Raw genomic sequence first — 20,795 nt, 5'->3', positions numbered from 1 at the left:
AAAATGGGACCAAGGAAAAGGAAATGGGCAGAGCCTCTTCAGCCATGAACCTCTTCAGCACTGAGCATCTCCAGGAGCATCGTTTATATAGATGGTAATAAAATGGCCTCATCTAAATTTGCACAGCACTATATAGGGAGCTTTGATGTCATCTGAAATTGTCATTGCTCAAGCATAATTTCTACCTGAAATCTTAACATAACTTTTAAAGTATCACTGCAACGTCAGAGGTTCAATTACCTAGGTCACTGAACCAAACTCGATTTACACTGTCAAACCACAAAATAAACTTAGGAAAGATGTTTGAAATGTTCTTGCTAACATTTGTCATAGATTATGCATAGCTAATCAAGAGTTATTCTTCTATTATTTAAATTATAACTGGTAGAAAAGAAACCCTGAGAGTAAGTCAACTATATATTTTCCACAGTAGAAGATAAGATGGAACATGTAACAGCAAAGCTAAAGTCAAAACCATTGCCAAGAAAGTGAGCCTAAGGAAGAGAAATATATTCATTCATTTCTTTACTCATTCATTAATTTATTCTTTCATCAAATATTTATGAAATTCCTGTGTCAGTCACCTATCCAGTTTAAAGCAGTATGACTACCACATTCTAAAAAGTCCTTACCTTCCTGGAGATTAAATGAGAAGATAGGTAGATAGAAGTTAAAGTTTTGAAGGAAAATAAGGGAAAATAAGGGTGTGTCAGAGAAAAAAAGAGTAATTTGGAAGGTGGGAAAAGAATAAACTAATTTAGAGAGGTGGCCAGAAAAGGGCTTTTTAAATAAATGACATTTCAATACATGCATATGTGTGTGTGTGTGTGCATATATATATATGTATGCATATACATATACATATATATACATATATATATATATATTTAAAAGTAGACTAATAAACAGAATAAAACGTAATACAAAGGCCCTAAAAGTATTAGACTAACAGCAGTAAGGCCAATGTGTCTGAAGCACAGTGAGAAAGAGGGAGAGCTCTGGGAGATCATATATATATATGCCATCCTAGACTGGAGGAGATTATGCTGAGTGAAATAAGCCAAGCTGAGAAAGTCAATTATCACATGGTTTCACTTACTTGTGGAACATAAGGAATAGCATGGAGGATATTAGGAGAAAGAAAGGAAAAGTGAATTGGGGGAAATTGGAGGGGGAGACGAACCATGACAGACTGTGGACTCTGAGAAACAAACAGGGTTTTGGAGGGGAGGGGGGCAAGGGAATGAGTGTGCCTGGTGGTGGGTATTAAGGAGGGCACATATTGCATGTAGCACTGGGTGTGGTGCATAAACAATAAATTTTGGAACACTGAAAAAATAAAATAAAATAATAAAAGTTGAAAAAAAAGATGAAGTAATAGGATCTGGATTTGTCCTTCCACTTAAATCAATTTTTTAAAAAAGATTTTACCTATTTATTTGAGAAAGAGAGAGAAAAAGAGAGTGTGCACACGCACTTGGGGATAAGGACAGAGAGAGAGAGAAAAGAAGACTCCACACTGAGCAGGAACCCAACGCAGGGGTTCGATCCCAGGACCCTGGGATTACGACCTGAGCTGAAGGCAGACTCTTAACCAACTGAGCCACCCAAGTGTCCCAAAACAATTTTTTAAAAAATGGACAAAATATATAGAATGACAGATTTCAAGACTGTAAGGAAACAAAGAACAGTGAGTGACATGAGGAAACAAATAAGTTGAGCCTATGATTGGCCCTGCTTAATACCCTGAAAGAAATTCCAGAACATCACAGGAAGGGAAGAATCAAGGACGAGCCCAGCTGATTCCACAATTTTGGAGGGTAGAGATATAATATGGGGAAACCAAAGCAGTTGAAATTCACAAGAGACTATTAGAGGAAAAACAGTGGCAAAGAAAGAAAATTTTGGAGACGTACAGAACATCTTCCTCAAAAAGTGAGTTGAACATGTGTGCACGTGTGTAAGTAAACTACTCCATACAGGAGAAAGAGAAACCTGAGAGGATTAGAAGCAACAGTGCCCTGGGTGCCACAAAACCAGATATAAAGTATGTTGTTCCCACCAGCCAGATCAGAAAATTACAAGATTCATGAGGTACTGCATAGAGTACTCAGAAGGGTCTTGCCTCAGTAGTGGGGATTAATTAACCCTAAACACTGCTCTGGTAACATCTAGCATATCTTTAAAACAAGAGGATAGGGGAGACCTGTTTCCAAAAAACGTAAGTACAACTGATAAGAAAGCTCAAAAATATTTTATAAGAATACAAAATGGCTTCCAAAATGTTAAAATTCATCATCCAAATGCCAGGCATGCAAACAAGCATCAAAATTAGGACAAATGACAAAAAAATCAACCAACTAATACATAACCCTGTTTTACATGTGTTTCTGTTTAAAGATACTTGTTTAACATATACTATTGATTTAATAACATTGAATCCATGGCCAAGGGCACTGTATAACTCATTCCTGCACAAAACTTACCTATTACATGTTCTCTCCATAACGCACGTCATAGCCTTCTTGTACTCAGGGAACACTAGACAGGATTTCAGCACTACACTTGGGGGCTGTTTGAAACTGGGAAATCACCAGTAAAAGGCACAAAAATGAAGTAATTCTAACACTAAATAAACTTAAAAACCCCACTAATTTACGGAATAAGAGCTGAAACAAGAAGGTAGCATATGGCCTTGAATGGGATTATATTGGCTTTGCTTTTCTTAGTTTGTTATTTTAGTCATTTTTATTAATTTTTAAAGGTAAAATAACCTTTCATTCCACAGATGAATACAAAGCCTAAAACTATAAACAGTTTGGGAGAGAACCATGAATTTAGGTAGGTAAAGCTTTCTTGACCATAGTACCAAAGCATAACCCATTTTTAAAAATTGATAAACTGAACTTCAATCTAACTCAATTAAAAATCCCCACTCTTCAAAAGATATGGATAAGAAAGTTAAACAAGCCACAGAAAGAAAAAGATAATTGCAAAGCATATATCTGATAAAAGACTTGCATCCAGAGATAATTTTTAAAACTCTCAAACCTCAGTAATAAGAAAACAACAACAAAAAAAAAACAATTAAAAATGGGCAAAAGCCTTAGACACTTTATCAAAGCAGACATATTGATGATAAATAAGCACAAGAAAAGGTGCTCAACATCTTCAGTCATTAGAGAAATGCAAATTAAAACTACGAGATAACTACCACATACCTATTACAAAGGCTAGAATGAAAGCATGATTAAAGATGCTGGGAAGAAAGAGAGCAACTGAAATCCTCATTCACTGCCCATGGGAATGCAGGATGGTGCAATCACAGTTGGTCGGCTTCTCAAAAAGTTAAACATGTACCTACTGAAAGACTCAGCTATTTAACTCACAGGTATTGATCCAAGACAAATTAAAGCATATGACCATACAAAGACACACAGATATTCACAGTGTCTTTATTTATACTAGCCCCAAACTAGAAACAAAAATTTCTATCCACAGATGACAGATAAACAAACTCTATGGCAAACTGTGCTAAACTAACTAGATATCCACTTGCATAAAATCAAATGCTTTTAATCAACAGTTAGATAAGGTTAATAAATACTTGTTATGAACATAGCTTTTAGAAGAACCTGTACTTTCCAGCACAATTTTCATAGGTTTTTTTTTAAAGGTAGTATCATTGATACTATGTGACTTTCTGTAGCTCTACTATTCTGCGCTTATGTATTAATTCATCATGCCATTTTGAAAGAAACTTCTGCCCATGATATACTACATAATAATGAGTTTTAATCCTCCCTGATAATTGTATGCAATTTTCTTCCAGGAAGGATACTCATAACAGCTTAGAGAAAGCAACATAGTGTATTAGGAAGAATGTGGGCTTTGATTCAGATCCAAAAAGTGTCAACATACTAAAGTTAGGTTACCTGCTTTTGAGTATTTTTAAATTATTTTAGTCTCAGTGCAGGTGCATAAAATGTATATGATACCACTATTTATGGTTGTTAGGGAAAAATTAAGTGAGATAATATATGAAAGCTCTTGGTCAAATAAGTAGATTCTCAACAAACACTGGTTCCATGCCACCATTACCATTACCACTTTCAGTCCACAGATGCATGATGTGGCTCATTTCTAGACATATTAAAGAGATGATTTTGATTAATTTGGACCATCTATATACATGTATGTATACCTATATATACACACACATACATATATGTATATACATACATGTGCATATTTTGTTGGCATTCAAAAATTACACATGGGAACTGAAAGAAAAATTATTTAGAATTCATTCTATATTGTATATTATGTACTATAATGACATAATAATTTGTACAAAATATCACAATATTCTAAGATATTTTATATTATAAAACACTTCTAATTTCACTCTTACGTTTACTGCAACATTATTTATAAAACCCTAGATATGGAAGCAACCCAAGTGTCCACTGATAGATGAATAGAAAAGAAGATGTGTATATAAATACACACACACACAATGGACTATTACTCAGCTACAAAAAAGAATGAAATCTTGCCATTTTGAAAACATGGATGGACCTAGAGGGTATTATACTGAGTAAAATAAGTCAGAAAAAGAAAGAACAAATATCATATGATTTTACTTATACACAGAATCTAAAAACAAAACAAAATTGGAAAAAAATTAACAAAAACCAGAAATGATTCCATTAACATAGAGAATAAACTGGTGGGTGCTAAATGGGGATGTCATGGGAGAATGGGCAAAATGGGTGAAGGGGAGTGGGAGATACAGGCTTCCAATTATGGAATGGATATGTCATAAGGATGAAAGATACAGCATAGATAATGTAGTCAATGGTATTAGTGGTATTTAATAGTGTTGTATGGTGATAGATGATAGTCATTACTTGTGGTGAACATAGCATAAATGAAGGGTTGTTGAATCACTATGCTGTACACCTGAAACTAACCTAACATGTGTCAACTACACAGCAATGAAAAAAAAATTTTTTTTAACACTTCTAAAAAAAAAACCTACTTCTAATTTGTAGGTCAGTAAGGATGGACAAAATGATACTACACAATGATCTAAGTAAGATAAACATGTATGTCATGCTCTGAAATATTCTGACATATCAAAGGTTAAAATACTAATTACTAAACTTTAAATGCCAACAGACTTCCTATCGCTTCTGTAGAGTATGATGAGATGTTACAAAGTGACATTTAATGTAAGCTGGGTTCCACTTTATATAATAACACTTTAATGAAAGAGGTAGGACTAGCAAAGTCAGGGGCTTGAAGAGTAAGTATAGTTATCTCTATGCTTAAACAATTTACACCAAGGTCTTATTTGGTCCTGTGTTAGTCAACAGAAAACATTTTTTCTCTCTATAATGCTATCAACTCTAAAGAGGTAAATAATGTGTATATTAGAGGAGAATGCCCACTGAGTATTCTAAGGTTAAGTTTTAAAGTGCCATAAAGCACACACACATAAAATCTGATTACACATTTTATAAACGCTAAGAAGTATTTCCAAAATTAATTTTTTAACATCAGGTTATATGTGAAATTTGATTATGAAAAACTTGATTCTTTCTAGAATTCAGTACTTTTAAAGGATCAATATGCAACTCTCAAACATTTTTAGTAAAGAAAACTTAATTGTAAACACTGAGCTTTTCCAAGGTAGATGACTATTACAAAGTTCACTAGAAAATCAATATAGCATTTTAGTTGGAATTTGCTCATTAAACACCCACAGCTCTAATGCAAATTATGATGGAATGAATAAAGCAAATACGCATGCTTCTTTCTTTTTATTAAATGTAAAATCTACTGTTAATTGCATCTCGTATGTCATACAAACTTTTCTCCTTAACTATTAAATGGAAGCTTTAACAAAAGTCATTAGAGATTCTCTTTCTTTGACTTGAATAAATTTCAATATTTGTTCAGTAAAGGTTCACAGCAGTTAAATTACATTAACAAATATTATTAGCTACTATGTAAGCCAACCAAGTAAAATACTTATATTGTAGGTAAAACAAATCATTGGGTGTTTACAATAATATTTGGATATCTCCATTTTTAAACACGGTTATCAAATATCCTATAATTCTTAGGCAAATTCGAGGAAGATTCAGAGAGGATCACCCCCCCCTCAACACCAAATACTCAAATTTGTTTAGTAAGCTAATTGTTTTCTAATATGGGCAAGAGTAAATATGAAGAAGCTGAACCATACCAAGTATGAGTTTATTGAGTCAAGACAGAGTACATATTTTCTTAGTAGAACCCGAGTCTATTGACAATCCTATATTCTACACTGCTCATACTACTTTTAAAATACAATAGAAGTGAGGCAGTGTATTGGAAAACATTCTAGTTTAAACACTGGATCATGATTCCCTAAATAACATAATTTGGAAGATAGACATTTACCAAGAAAAAGAATCCATTTGTTAACATCCTCAAGGTAGTTATATAAATAGAGAAAAGGCTGAACTAAAGCGAAGGAAAAAGATATCATCAGGATTTGAAATATATAAAATAATCACTCATTATAATTCATGTTGAAAAATTCTAAACAACAAATACAGACATGTCCTATAAAAGACAGGTTTTTATTATATTTGAAACAATTTCAAATTGTCTGGATATCTATTTCTTTACTTGTTAAATGGATTCCTTGCAAATATGCTAGTGTTTTATGAAACCACCAATATATATTCTAGAACCATAAACATTATACTATGTCTTTTAATTTCCTTAGAAATTATAATTTCTCTCTTTGCATAAATCAGTTATTGGAAATTTAAACATAGACGGTAAATACTCTACAACAATGGAAAATTAACCAACCTACTCCGAGTAGTTTGATGCCTCTATTTTTTCTTTTACAGACCAGACTATTAAGTTTTTCTAAAACTGTATTTGAATGTTTAACACTTTATATGATATTCTGTAAATAACCTTTTCTGATTAAAATAATACAAGCTCACTGTACAAATACAGAAGACAGAAATAAGTTACATAATCTTATAACTTTCTGTGTATACTTAAACAGAATATGTTCCTATATTCTTTAGTATTATTTATAAATATGAAATAGTACCTGGGATTTTATCATTTAGACATGCCATATTTGAAAGAACTAAGATGCTCTTAGTATTAGATTTTACGCTGTTCTCACCTATTCACTATATAAATAATACTGTAATGAACATCTTTGTACAGAAATTTCTATGTATATACACAGCTAAATACTGAGGAAAATTCTGAGAAGTATGGTTACTGCATTAAATAGCAGCTTCTTAGGCTCTTAACATACACTTTCCAATTTTCCTCTGTAAAGTTGCTAATACATTTATACTTATCAACAGTATAGAAACTGTTAAAAATTCATTAGAAAAATATACAAGTAAGTTTTATTAGCAAAATTATAAAATAAGAATTTTTTTTGCAAAACACTGAATTATTACATACATGTACTTAGTGCAGAAAACTCAGAGTATGTAAGAATACTTCCTAAGAATATCCTATTTACATTTAAACATTAAATATATCTGATATTAGAGCTAAAATTGTTAATGTGAAAGAGATAAGCTTATTCCAGAAGTATTAAAACCACCATCAACTATTTTATGTACTTTTGAAATACAGTTTTAAGAGGTACTTACTTTCTGCATAGAATATCTACTTTAAATTTTAATTAAATACCAATATGAAAATTCTATAAAATATAACTGCTGGAGCCCCTGGGTGGCTCAGTCATTAAGCATCTGCCTTTGGCTCACCCCATATCTGGCTCCCTGCTCAGCAGGAGGCCTGCTTCTCCCTCTCCCACCCCTCCCTGCTTGTGTTCCTCTCTTGCTGTGTCTCTGTCTGTCAAATAAATAAATAAAATCTTAAAAAATTATATATCTGTATCTGTTACCTAAGTTCTTCCAAGACCATTTCCTCTTCAGAATAATCTAAACATACAGAAGAAGTCTTAAGAATCATTTTCTGAAAATTTTTATTATTCTAATTAGATGACATGCTCTCAACTGCTTGACACCATGGTAAATTTCATAGTATACTAGACCTAATTAAATTTTTCAATTGTTGGTCACTGTTATGCATAATGCTTTCTTTGTTCACCCAATGTTTATTTCGTTTTTTCTAGAAAAGTACAAACTTTCCTAGGAATAGAGCTTACAAAATTGGCCATACTCTACCCTCAAGCATTATTTCACTTGGCACTCATCATAATTCTGATTCACAACCAAAGGATTCCGCAGCCAAAGAGAATAATATAATGAACACTCTACCCATCAGTATTTCTAATTGCTATATTTCACAGAATTGGGCTTTTTGTTTTTATCTGAAACAATTGGTCATATTTATGAAATCCTTTTTCCTTCCAAACTAAAAGATGATATGGATATGAAAAAATTGATGTAGGGGCACCTGGGTGGCTCAGATGATTAAGCCTCTACCTTTGGCTCAGGTCATGATCTCCAGGTCCTGGGATCAAGCCCCATGTTGGGCTCCCAGCTCAGTGGGGAGTCTCCGTCTCCTTCTTCCTCTGCCTCTCTCCCTGCTTGTGCTCTCTCTGTCTCAGTCTTTCTCTCTCTCAAATACATAAAATCTTAGAACAAAACTGATATATATGAATTGCTCCATTATAATACAGGTTAATACATCTCAGTGTTAAAGGCTATCACATTTTAATAATGCCCATTATATACACAGAAAAATAGTATTCTAACATGTACTTTTTTAAAGTACATATTATATTATCTTCCTTTGATATATAAAACTCACTCTTGCTCTTAATCATTAGATGGTCAATATCATCTGAATTATGGTATACAGTAATGAATACTTTTTATGAAAAGAGAATAATGTAAATGTTTTCTATGACACAACTTCTATTTTTCAATGTTAGCTGGCTGTAATGTCTTAATGTACTTGCTATAATGGTTATATATCTATACTTTTAACATTTACAAGTTAACCTAGAAAAACTTAAGTTGCAAGTTTCACGGATTCTATGTTCTGATGCTTTGGGCAATTACAATTAAACTCCTCTCCTTCCTACCAAAAACAAATGAACACTCTCTGTAATAAGAAGAGCTTGACAATATTTTTTTTTAATTTATAAAATATCAGTCTAAATTTGGGTACAGAGAAAAGAATCTATATTTAAAGAGATAAGCTGTAAAAAGCAGATTAAATGCTTGCAGAATCAGTACAGCAAGATAAGCAAATTATGTAGCCATTGAATTATATGTAAAATGTAACTAAGATAGATAGATGGACGGAGAGAGAGAGACAGAGAGAGAGAGAGAGATTTATAAACACAAGACTTAGGAACTAAGGCGTTCTTTTGGCTAAAACCCAATATTGGCCTTATTTCAGTTTAATTGGAAGAGGATCTCAAATTCATCTTCTCCATGAGATATCAGGAACCTGGATTTCTCTTTGTACCAAAGGTTAATAAGAAATGTGTCTGCAAAAGTCAAACAGCATTAAATACCAAAAACTGATTATTATTCTACAGGAGTTGTTCTGTCATTCATAATCTCTCCATGCTCCAACCTTCCACAGCTAATCTTTAATGGATGACATGCAAGAAAGAAAAATAACTAACATATAAAGCAGACTCTAAAGTGAGCGTTTAAGAAATAGAAAAAATAAGGCTTTTAAAGAAATATATTTTAAATATCACAAAATTACATAAAAAACTAAATATTCTTATGTATAAAATTTAAACATCATCTGTATACTATAAATGGAATACAGTAATAAAAATTAAGAGACATTACACTACATAATGCCCACTGAGCCTATTTAGGAAAACTGAAAGATTTAACTGAACAAGCTATTTATAAACTTATAACTACATTGCTGACCTAAGAGTAAATTAATGGTTGCAACAGGCCAGGCAATACTATCTGTCACTGTCAAACTCAAAACAAATTTTGAAGTATTTGTGGTCTAAATATTCTATTTAGATGAAAAGAAATAGAAAAAAAACAGAGAGTCAATATTTCTGCTGTGCTTCTCTAAAATATCCCCTAGTATTTAAAGGTCATATATGTCAATAATTTTCAAATATTCTTATCCACATGTACAATTTAGTGAGTTAAACACAGTAAAAAGTCCTAAATAGCTCCAATGAGATAAATTTTTCTGTGTTAATAGATAGGGAATGGGGCGCCTGGGTGGCTCAGTGGGTTAAGCCGCTGCCTTCGGCTCAGGTCATGATCTCAGGGTCCTGGGATCGAGCCCCGCATCGGGCTCTCTGCTCAGCACTGTGCCTGCTTCCTTCTCTCTCTGCCTGCCTCTCTGCCTACTTGTGATCTCTCTCTGTCAAATAAATAAATAAAATCTTTAAAAAAAAAAAAAATAGATAGGGGATGACGTGGTCATTTCAGCTTTTGCTAAGTAAATAAGACTCACTTACTATATATTTTTCCTTTACTTTCTTTTTTTTTTTTTTTAAAGATTTTATTTATTTATTTGACAGACAGGGATCACAAGTAGGCAGAGAGGCAGCAGAGAGAGGTGGGGGAAGCAGGCTCCCCACGGAGCAGAGAGCACAATACGGGGCTCTATCCCAGGCCCCTGAGCCGAAGGCAGAGGGTTTAACCCACTGAGCCACCCAGGTGTCCTTTTTTCCTTTATTTTCTTTTTTGTAAAGATTAAAAAAATAATTTTCATATTCTCAAACTTTTTAAGTAAGGTTAAATCTTAAAATCAAGGGAAATTTGAAAACTGTGGGGATACATGAAATAAAAATACTTGATAAATTAAAAAAAGAAGTATTTATCAATAATTTGAGAAACAAAACCATATATAAATAGTTGTAAGTATATAAGTAACTACTTATATAACTACCTATATAACCATTTAAGTAACAACTTATATTGGGTACACTTTGAATATATCCCCTATTAAATCAAGGAGTCTTGAGAAAACAAGATGATGACATAATCATCTTATCTATTGAGTGCCCTCTATGGGTTAAATGCTTCATAAACATCAACTCACTTAAATGTCACAGTAACCTACAAAATAAGTTTTAACCAAAGCTTAGAGAGGCTGTCACTTACACATGATAAGTGGTAAAAAGATTAGAACAAAGGTCTGAATCCAAAGTCTGAACAATTAACCACTACCTATTTCAATAGTGTATTATGAGGGAAAAGTGATTGCAGTCTAAAAGAAATCTCTGAAATCCCAAATCTTTCTTATTTGGAGGGCCTAACACAATGCCTAGTACATAATATTTCTTGTTTGATTTTTAAAGAAGTTAGTTTAGTTCCTATAGAGTGCCTAATAAAAATAGTAATGATGGTAATGGTGATATCAAAAAAGAAGAGGAGGGTAAAAGGGTCAACCATTTGAGATTTTATCACAATAGAGGAAACAACTGAGTTTCAAACCCTCCTGGGATTACATCAGAATGACAGTATTCACATTATGTAAAACCAACAGGGAAGTAAAGGAAACAGGCTTAACACTATTTTGACAGTTTGCCTGAAAGTTTATTATAGGTATACATTAGATTAAAGCCCAAATCATTTGTATCCCATTTCTTTTATTTTGGATTTACATTGAAGTAAAATGCATTTTAATTAAAAGCCATAGAACAAAAATCTTTTCATGACTTCTTTTTTTTCCTTTATTTTATTTTATTTATTTTTTTCTATTATAAATTTTTTTCATTTTATTTTCTTTTCAGTGTTCCAGAATTCATTGTTTATGCACCACACCCAGTGCTCCAATAACTTCTGATTATTATTAAAGATTGAAGAATTTTATAAAGATAGAAATAACCAGAATTACTATTAGTTACAACTTGCTGAGTACCAGTTATATATTAGGTGCTTTTATAAATGATCTATAATCCTTAAAATTATCTGGTAAATTAGTTAACATTTACATCTTACATGGGAGAAAGTAAACCTGATGAAGCTAGTAAGTAACTTGCCCAAAGGCACAAAACTCGTATTAAGTATCAAAGCTGTGATTTGAACCTCGGTCAATTTGATTCCAAGGCTTTTGGATTTCCCATTATTTCAATGTGTCTTACAGAAAACTGGGCACCTTGTTTTATGTGGTTTTGACTATACCAGATTTTTTTTTTTAAAGACTTTATTTGTCAGGGAGAGAGAGAGAGAGCAAAAGCTGGGGAGCAGCAGGCAGAGGGAGATGTAGGCTTCCCACTGAGCAGAGAGCCCAATGTGACACTCAATCCCAGCACCCTGGGATCATGACCTGAGCCAAAGGCAGATGCTTAACCGGTTAACTGACCAAGCCACCCCAAGCATACTGACAACACCAGATTCGTATTCTTATATTCAATCAGGTGAGAAGAAAAGATGGGCTAATATATACATAAGTTATATAATACACGTACAGACAAAAACAAATGAGAAAATCTGAAAGACAACAAAAATGGCATAGGTAAAATGACAAGATTTGATCACAGCTATCATATTAGATTTCATAAAACTTTGGTTTATGTGGTCTTTACATATCAAACCTATCACAGGAGACATTTTTAGATTAGAAAGCAAGCAACTTTTTTAAAAAAATCACATCTTTAGTGATTAGTAATACTAATCTCTAATCATAGTAGTACTACTAAATCTAATCCACAATCATTCTAGAAAACCTGAAAGGGCGGAAAACTTAGTTGAAACATTAATATATCCATTAATACTACCAAAATTTGCCTTTTGTTTCATATAATGCACATGTATAGATATATTTAACAAAATTAAATTATAGTTTTCCCCTACTTTTCTTTTTTTTTTTTTTTTAAGATTTTATTTATTTATTTGACAGAGAGAGATCACAAGTAGACGGAGAGGCAGGCAGAGAGAGAGAGAGAGGGAAGCAGGCTTCTTGCTGAGCAGAGAGCCCGATGCGGGACTCGATCCCAGGATCCTGAGATCATGACCTGAGCCAAAGGCAGCGGCTTAACCCACTGAGCCACCCAGGCGCCCCTCCCCTACTTTTCACTTAATGTTGTCATGAAGATTTTCTCGATGTACCAATTATTCAGAAATGGTTTTTAGTTACTGCATGATGTCTGACAGCATAAACATATCTTAATTTATTTAACCATTCTCTTAGTGTTTGATTTTAACTTTTGGCTATCATAAGTAATACTGATATGAATATTCTTATATAGAAATGGCTCCTAATTCCTTTAAGTACCTCATATATTAATTAGTATTTTATTTGAAAAAATCTATGAACATAAATACATTTTGTATCTTATTTACAATTTCCAATGTTTAGTTTAGAGATTTTTTTTAAAGATTTTATTTATTTATTTGACAGAGAGAGAGAGAGATCCCAAGTAGGCAGAGAGACAGGCAGAGAGGGGGGGGGGGAAGCAGCTTCCCTGCTGAGCAGATGGCCCGATGCAGAGCTCAATCCCAGGACCCTGAGATCATGACCCGAGCTGAAGGCAGAGGCTTTAACCCACTGAGCCACCTAGGCGCCCCAGTTTAGAGATGTTTTTGCATGTATTTCTTTTTATGTGGGATATCTTCATTTTTTTAAACATTTATATTCTGCTTAAGTACATTATAATACATAAATGTGGTACATATTTATAATATACTTAACTAAGTACACTTTTTATTTTGAATATAAAAATGAGCAAATGATAGAAGCAAACATTACTATTTATGTGGATTTCTTTGTTTTTGTTATATGGATTATTATCCTTCCATATGATACTAAATAAAACATTTTTCACATGTAATCATATTCCTATAATGTCCCTCTTTCTATTAAGGTACTGACATAGTTGTTTTTGTTACTGTGTTTTGCTTTTTGACTACACTTATAACCAGTCAGGTAGGAAATAAGCTATTTAAGACTGTATGTATGAAAAAATATGAAAGAATCATGAGTCTATCAAGAATCACTTAATGAATTTCTTGTAGTTTCAAACCAATGGATTTCTTAGGCAATTCAGTTTTTTAAAAAAATTTGACATATTACAATGATTCTCTCTAATGTCATAAGTAAAATATCTTTAATCCTTTTTAAAAGGTAGAACTGAAACATTTAAAAGATACACACTGAAAATTTATACTTTCAAAAAACTTCAGAGGATTTTCATTTTTGTCATTTTTGTAACTAAGAGGTTGGATGTATCTCTTTTAACTATATTGCTTTGTTCCAGAGAAACTATATAGCACTGCTATTTTCATCAACTTAGGAGGCTGCAAAAAAATACTAAACATTTTCAAACATTTACTAAAATAATATTGTATAATTAATGAGAAATATGTGATTAACAAGAATCATAAAGCAATCAAATTCTTTCCAATTTATGTATGCATGATTCATACTATTTAGTCAAAGGGAAGTCTTAAATATATACAAATAAGTAAATATTTGAAGTAGAGGATTAGCTATATCATACAGTAGTTTTAAGAGTAGATAACACTGTTTAATGACTTTTCCCCTCCAACACATAAATGATCTATGCAGACATAACAATCCATGCTTTTCACCAGTGAAATGACCTAACTGGCCTAAATCTTTTTTTAAAACTTTTTTTTTTTTTTTTAAGATTTTATTTATTTATTTGACAGAGAGAGATCACAAGTAGGCAGAGAGGCAGGCAGAGAGAGAGAGAGGAGGAAGCAGGCTCCCTGCAGAGCAGAGAGCCCGATGCGGGGCTCGATCCCAGGACCCTGGGATCATGACCTGAGCCGAAGGCAGAGGCTTTAACCCACTGAGCCACCCAGGCGCCCCTAACTGGCCTAAATCTTATCGAATTACTCCGCAAAGTCATATTATGACACAAACACCTTCAAACAAATGTACTTCTTATAATACCTTCTTAGCAGTTAGTATATACATATTTGATTATAAAAAAAAAAACCAGGACACTTCCAAATTATTCCAAATTTATATCTGAATTATTCATTTTAACATATGTTCAATTTTCCTTAAAATATATTAGCCTCATATTTCTCTAAATAAGAAACAAAACATCCATGGGTCTTGAACACTAACTGAAAAGCAACCATTTGTTATTTTAGCTCGAGTATTTATTTATGGTAATTTTGGTTCTATTTTCATAGTGATGTTTAGCTGTATTTTGCATAGTGATATTCTAAAGACAGGCTCTACCAGTGAATGTCTCTGACCTAAGATACCAGAATTCTTCCATATATGCAACCAGCTTAATGTAGCTCATAAAATATGATTACAGCTTCAAACTAATCACGAAATACAATTTTTCTTAAAATCATTCCAATTGATACAAAAACACTAAAATAAATAACCTTTAAAATGCCTCTGCATGTTAATTTCTACTATACTGTGAGATTTCTATCCTTAACATAAAACAGTGTGAGGAAGAGTAACAGACTATTGACAAACATCTGATCTGATCTGTAATATATCACAGATACATTAAAAAAAATTTCTCCTTGCAAATACCTGTGAGTAAAGATAGACTCCAAAACATATTTAAGGCAGTCATTTATAATCTTAAACTCTGGCAACCTTTCATTTTAATCTTCTCAGTGAAAATACTAACTCCATCATCATCCACATCATCAGATGAAAATTTATTAATTGCACAAAACAGATTTTTGAATCAAATGTAGGTTTCCATTGGCAATGAATATATGACTATCTTCACACAGAACAGAAGTATTTCCTCTCAACGAGCTAAAACAATAAGTGGTATTTGAACTGCTGGTTGAAAGGTAGAGGCACTGGTAATCATTATTTCCCCTTGTTTGTTCAGGCCCTTCCAACAAAACAAACAACCTTTTTGTGATTGGATTGACATGGTGTTAACAATGCATTTAATGCCCAAATCAGTATGAATACAGGTAAAGCTCTCACTAATACCAGTACCAGGATGTTAAAGCCACCTATTTTCTATGCAGCCAAAAAAAAAAAAAAAAAAAAGACAGAGCCTCCCCTCCTTTGACAAATAAGCTAGTATGCTAGTATTCACCAAAGCCACCTCGTATAATAACCTTGTGTATGATTCCTAAGACTGTATGTTAATAACCATCTACTATACCTGCTGTCTTTTCAGCAATATGAGCTTCTGTTGCTTTCTCCTGGAGTTCCAGCTTAAGCTTTAGTTTTCTCTGTTCCTTATCTTCTTTAGTCAATTTTTCTTGAAGCTGAAACACATTGAAAAAACACAGATTCTTTTTTGATAAATTTCCTGCAGAAATATAATTAATCCCAAAGTAGAAATTATTTTTTTCTAAGCCCTTCTATATCACATGTAATTGCCTAAATACATAACTCCAGAGTGGGGGGGGAGGGAACCCCATAATATTTAAAATTTTAAGACATTTCATAAAGTAATAATTACCTATAACGATATAGAAATTATAAAAACATTTTGATATACCCTTAATTTGTATGTGTGTGTACAGGCCAATGAAATTAAAGAAGGAATGACATAATTATTAAAAATAACTATTGTAAAAAGCAATCTGATCTGTTCTTTTGTCTTAAAGCAAAATACTTGGAAGGCACTATCCTAATAAAATAATGGATGGCACAGTTTTACAGCTTCTCTTAGTAATTCTAATATTTTGAAACAAAATTAATTAAGATAATAATCTTAATATGTGAAACAAATCTCCTTTGAGAATGCTCTCGCATCATATTCCATTTAAATTGGCACTGGTACCTGATTTATAACTGGCATATAATAAATAATTGCTAAATGAAAATACAGAAAATATCTCCTACTTTCATACAGAACCCCTCAACTGTTTTTTGTTTTTTGTTTTTAATTCCTCCCTTGCTTTTGTCATTTGTGCTCTTTTCTGTCAGGCATGATCAATATTCCTAACATCGTGCTTCAGTATGATTAGGTCAAAAAACTAGAATATTAAAATCAGAAAGGTATGTAGAGGTATGCAGAGGTTAAAAAAACAGAAAGCATAAAATATGAACATTATTTAATAACATTATTTAAAGCTCAAAGAAATGTAACTAGAAAGAGTCCGGAAAGATAAAACATGACATGACAAATTGGATTGGACAAATACAATGGTACATAACAACACAAGGAACATGAAAATATTGCCAAGCCTTATGACTTTAAATTACATATATTATTGAAGTAAAATATAGGGCACCGATACTAATAAAAAAAGAAAAAGAAAGTTAAGTAACACAAAATCAGTACATTGTATTTCTCACATTCCATAATACTGAAGTAAACTTTTACTACAATAAAACTTGAATCTTCTTTTTAGGAACCTACTTCAGCTGCCATAGTTTCATGAAAAAGGAAGTGATATAACAGGCCAGCCAGGGAGGAAATTAAAGAAATTGCTTTTCATAGCCACTGTCTCAGTCATACTCTGATGCCATGGTATGGCAACAAGATAGAGCTATACCATTAAAGGATGAAAGTACAGCTGGAAACTGAATTATGATGGGCAACAAAGCAAACTTAGAAGGTCAATGGCAAAATGCACACTGTACAATTATCAGATTTTCTATATTGTACCTTTTTATTGCTTGCTCTGAGAATGTCCAATTCTTTTAGAAGAAATGCTATTTTCTTCTCTTTATCTAAGTCTGAAGTAACTTGACAAGGGATCATACATTCACAGTGCAAATCATTTTCTCTATGTTCCATAATGCTGTAATTAAAAAAACCTGTTAAACAATATATACATATGATTTCTACTATACAGAATCTATAAATTTTAGAATGAGAATGAGGGAGACAAATTTAACAAAAAATGAGTAAAGTTAATTTTAAATTTCTCTTGTTATGCCCTGTTAAGACAATACTATGGATCAAAAAGAATAAATACATCAATTTTACAGAGGTTCTAATTTATCAACTAGAGAACTAAATCTATGGAAAGCATTTAGTAACTTCTACAGAGATTCATGGTTCAGTACACTTAAAGAATTCAGGTTTTAAGGGTTGTGAAAAATTCAGTTTAGACTTTTGGTCAGGATTCTAGAAACATATCTCACTTTTTGGAAAATGGGAACAACATTCATACTTTTTTTCAATTCGGTTGACAGAATATCATTTTTTGATTATTAAACTCAAAACAAATTAAAAATGAAAACCTATTCCTATGACATTTAATGATAATTTTTTTTGACATTTTGTATGCTATTTGAGAACAATATCGACTTGTTAGCAGGTAGTATAAAGAAGGGAAGGGAAAAGAGATGGATCATTTTTGAAGGCATCATATTAAAGTTGTAAACATAGGTAAATCTTAGAGTTTCTAAGAAGTTTCTAAGAGGTCTGGGACAGTCACTGCAGCTCTATCTACCATGTATTTCTTCTGTTGCAATTACATTAGATACTTCATACTGAGGTTTTAGTTTTAGCCCAACCTCTACTATTTGTCCCATGTGGTTAAAAAATGTTTATCACTTCTTCATTCATCCCTACTCTTATCCCCCAAAAGTATATTCGAAATCTGCACTTTAGTAATGATATAACTATTTGCCAAGAAGTAGGAACACATTAATACATACACAAATTATATATTAATGTTCATTAATATAACTACTAAATAATATTTAAATAATCATTTTACTGTTTATTTAGCTGTTCTTATGCAAAACTATTAAAATATGTAAGATTTTGTTTGGACTGGATATATAAGTGTCATTGAAATTTTTACAATTCTGCAGTATTTTCAAAATATAAGACTAATTATCAAAATACTTTAATCCATAGAACTAAAAGTCACAGGTGTCACAAAATCAAATCTCTTCCTGGGACTAAGTAGGTAAGGTCAATGTTAAAAGCTGCAGAAAAGAAAATAAGGAAGACAAATGGGAGAGAGTACAAGGCCTTTCTAGAAGCATTCAAATTCACTTAAACAATAAATCATGCTAACCAAAACCAAAACATACCTTTGAGCTTATTTTGTCCTAGAACTGCCAGTTTAGGGCTCTGATGAATAATTTCCCTTTTGTGTCACCTTAACAGTTATTTCCAGATCCAAAATGAAAGGACACAGGCAATAATATTCAACTTTGCCTTCATTAAAACTCACCTTGTGCTTTTTCAATTAGCAAGCTACACACACTACACCCATGTAAAGAAAACAGTACAAAATTCCAGTAGGTTGCCCAAATTCCAGTAAGTTAATGATATGTCCAATTTAGCCCAAGCCAAAAAGAAAGGGAGAGATGAATGGAGGAAGGAGGAAGGGAAGAAGAAAGAGTTCTCTCAATCTTATTTCCTAAATTTAAGTCTGCCAGCACTCACTTGGATTTTTTAGTAGTGCAGTCAGCTGTCTCATCACCTGGATAAGGGAAATTCCTTGATCTCTGCCCTGGCAGTTCTATGTCCTCATGGGTGTCTTCATTGACTAATTCATTGGATTTCTGATGCATGCCTTCCTTGGAATTCACAGTTGGTAGTTCATCTGACTCTGTACTTTTATTTCTCCCTGCAGTCTTTTGTTCAAGATAACTATGGGCTATCTCTGTATTTAAAACAAAACAAAAACAAATATGTGAATGCCGTAGCTACATATTAAATCATTTAAATGAAAGCTTTTGTGGAAATAGGTGCTCTCATAGCTTTAAACATGCACTTACTATTCTTACTCCTACCGTAATCAGCTAAGCACGTACAGTATAGTTCTTCCACTTCTGGTAGGTACTCAGGGCCATGGTTTACAACCTTGCCTGCAGGTTGAAATAACCTGAGGAGTTTCTGGAAATTCTTAGTCCAGAACATATCTTACACTAATTAAATCAAGATCTGTCAGAGTGTCCAAATAACTCCAGCATAAAATTAAAGCTGAGAAACACAGGTGTAGGAACATTATTTTCTAGATGTATTTTCTAGATTCCAAAAAATAGGATGCAGTAAGTTAATGATTATAGGGAAGTGATAATGTGCATGCAACTCGTATCAGACCGCCTGGGTTAGAATTTCAGCTTTGCCAAGGGCATAACTTTGGTCAAGTTACTTACCCATCCAAGCCCAAGTTTCTTTTTTGTAAAATGAGAATATAATAGCATTTTTGCTTGAGTTATTGTGATGATTAACTGGGTTAATACATGCAAAGTACTTGGCCTAGTGTATGGCACATCAGTAAATGTTAGCTATTATTTTTATCATCAGAATATTAAAATTAACACAATATAGGCATTATTTTTAACTCCCATTTTTATCAGATATATAGTATACATTAGAAAATCTATTTTGTAAAGCCTGGCTATCTCATAAAAGTTATTTTAAGCTGTAACTAATAAATAATAGCTATTTCTTTTTTTTTTTTTTTTAATTTGACAGATCACAAGCAGGCAGAGAGGCAGGCAGAGAGAGACAGGAGGAGGCAGGCTCCCTGCCGAGCAGAGAGCCCGATGTGGGACTCGATCCCAGGACCCTGAGATCATGACCTGAGCCGAAGGCAGAGGCTTTAACCACTGAGCCACCCAGGCCCCCAATAATAGCTATTTCAAAGGAAAAGTGTATCTGATGATTTAGTGAAATTTTTGGAAGTAAATGACACATACACACAAGTACCTAAAATAAACTCCTTTACCAGTAAATCACACCAACAGACAAATACTGATTGTAACAAATACTTTATTATTTCCAGCATCAATAATGGTTGAACTTTAAAAAGCAGGTGACTCTCACCTGTTTGTTGATGATGACTTTTCCAACCTGTCAAACTTAAAATCCTTTTAAGAAGAAAAGCAGAGGACAGTAGGGTTTTTTGTTTGTTTTTGTTTTTTTTTTTTTTAGATTTTTTATTTATTTA

At 32.7% G+C, this 20,795-nt stretch overlaps 1 protein-coding gene across 11 annotated transcripts in view; it reads right to left on the bottom strand.

Moving 5' to 3' along the window:
* Window positions 1-20,795, bottom strand: part of MIPOL1 (mirror-image polydactyly 1) — a 339,430-nt gene that overhangs the window by 230,580 nt on the left and 88,055 nt on the right. For all 11 annotated transcript variants that reach the window (XM_047736318.1, XM_047736322.1, XM_047736315.1 and 8 more), the window contains 3 exons: window positions 19,283-19,502; window positions 17,540-17,675; window positions 16,082-16,187 (listed from right to left, as the gene is read on the bottom strand). In XM_047736318.1, the coding sequence (XP_047592274.1) occupies window positions 16,082-16,187; window positions 17,540-17,675; window positions 19,283-19,502 (462 nt within the window). The remainder of the gene's footprint in view (window positions 1-16,081; window positions 16,188-17,539; window positions 17,676-19,282; window positions 19,503-20,795) is intronic.

Source organism: Lutra lutra, chromosome 7 (genome assembly GCF_902655055.1).
Source record: "Lutra lutra chromosome 7, mLutLut1.2, whole genome shotgun sequence".
Lineage (NCBI taxonomy): Eukaryota > Metazoa > Chordata > Mammalia > Carnivora > Mustelidae > Lutra > Lutra lutra.
Note: the sequence above shows the minus strand (reverse complement) of the source record. Positions and strands in the feature narration are given on the sequence as shown.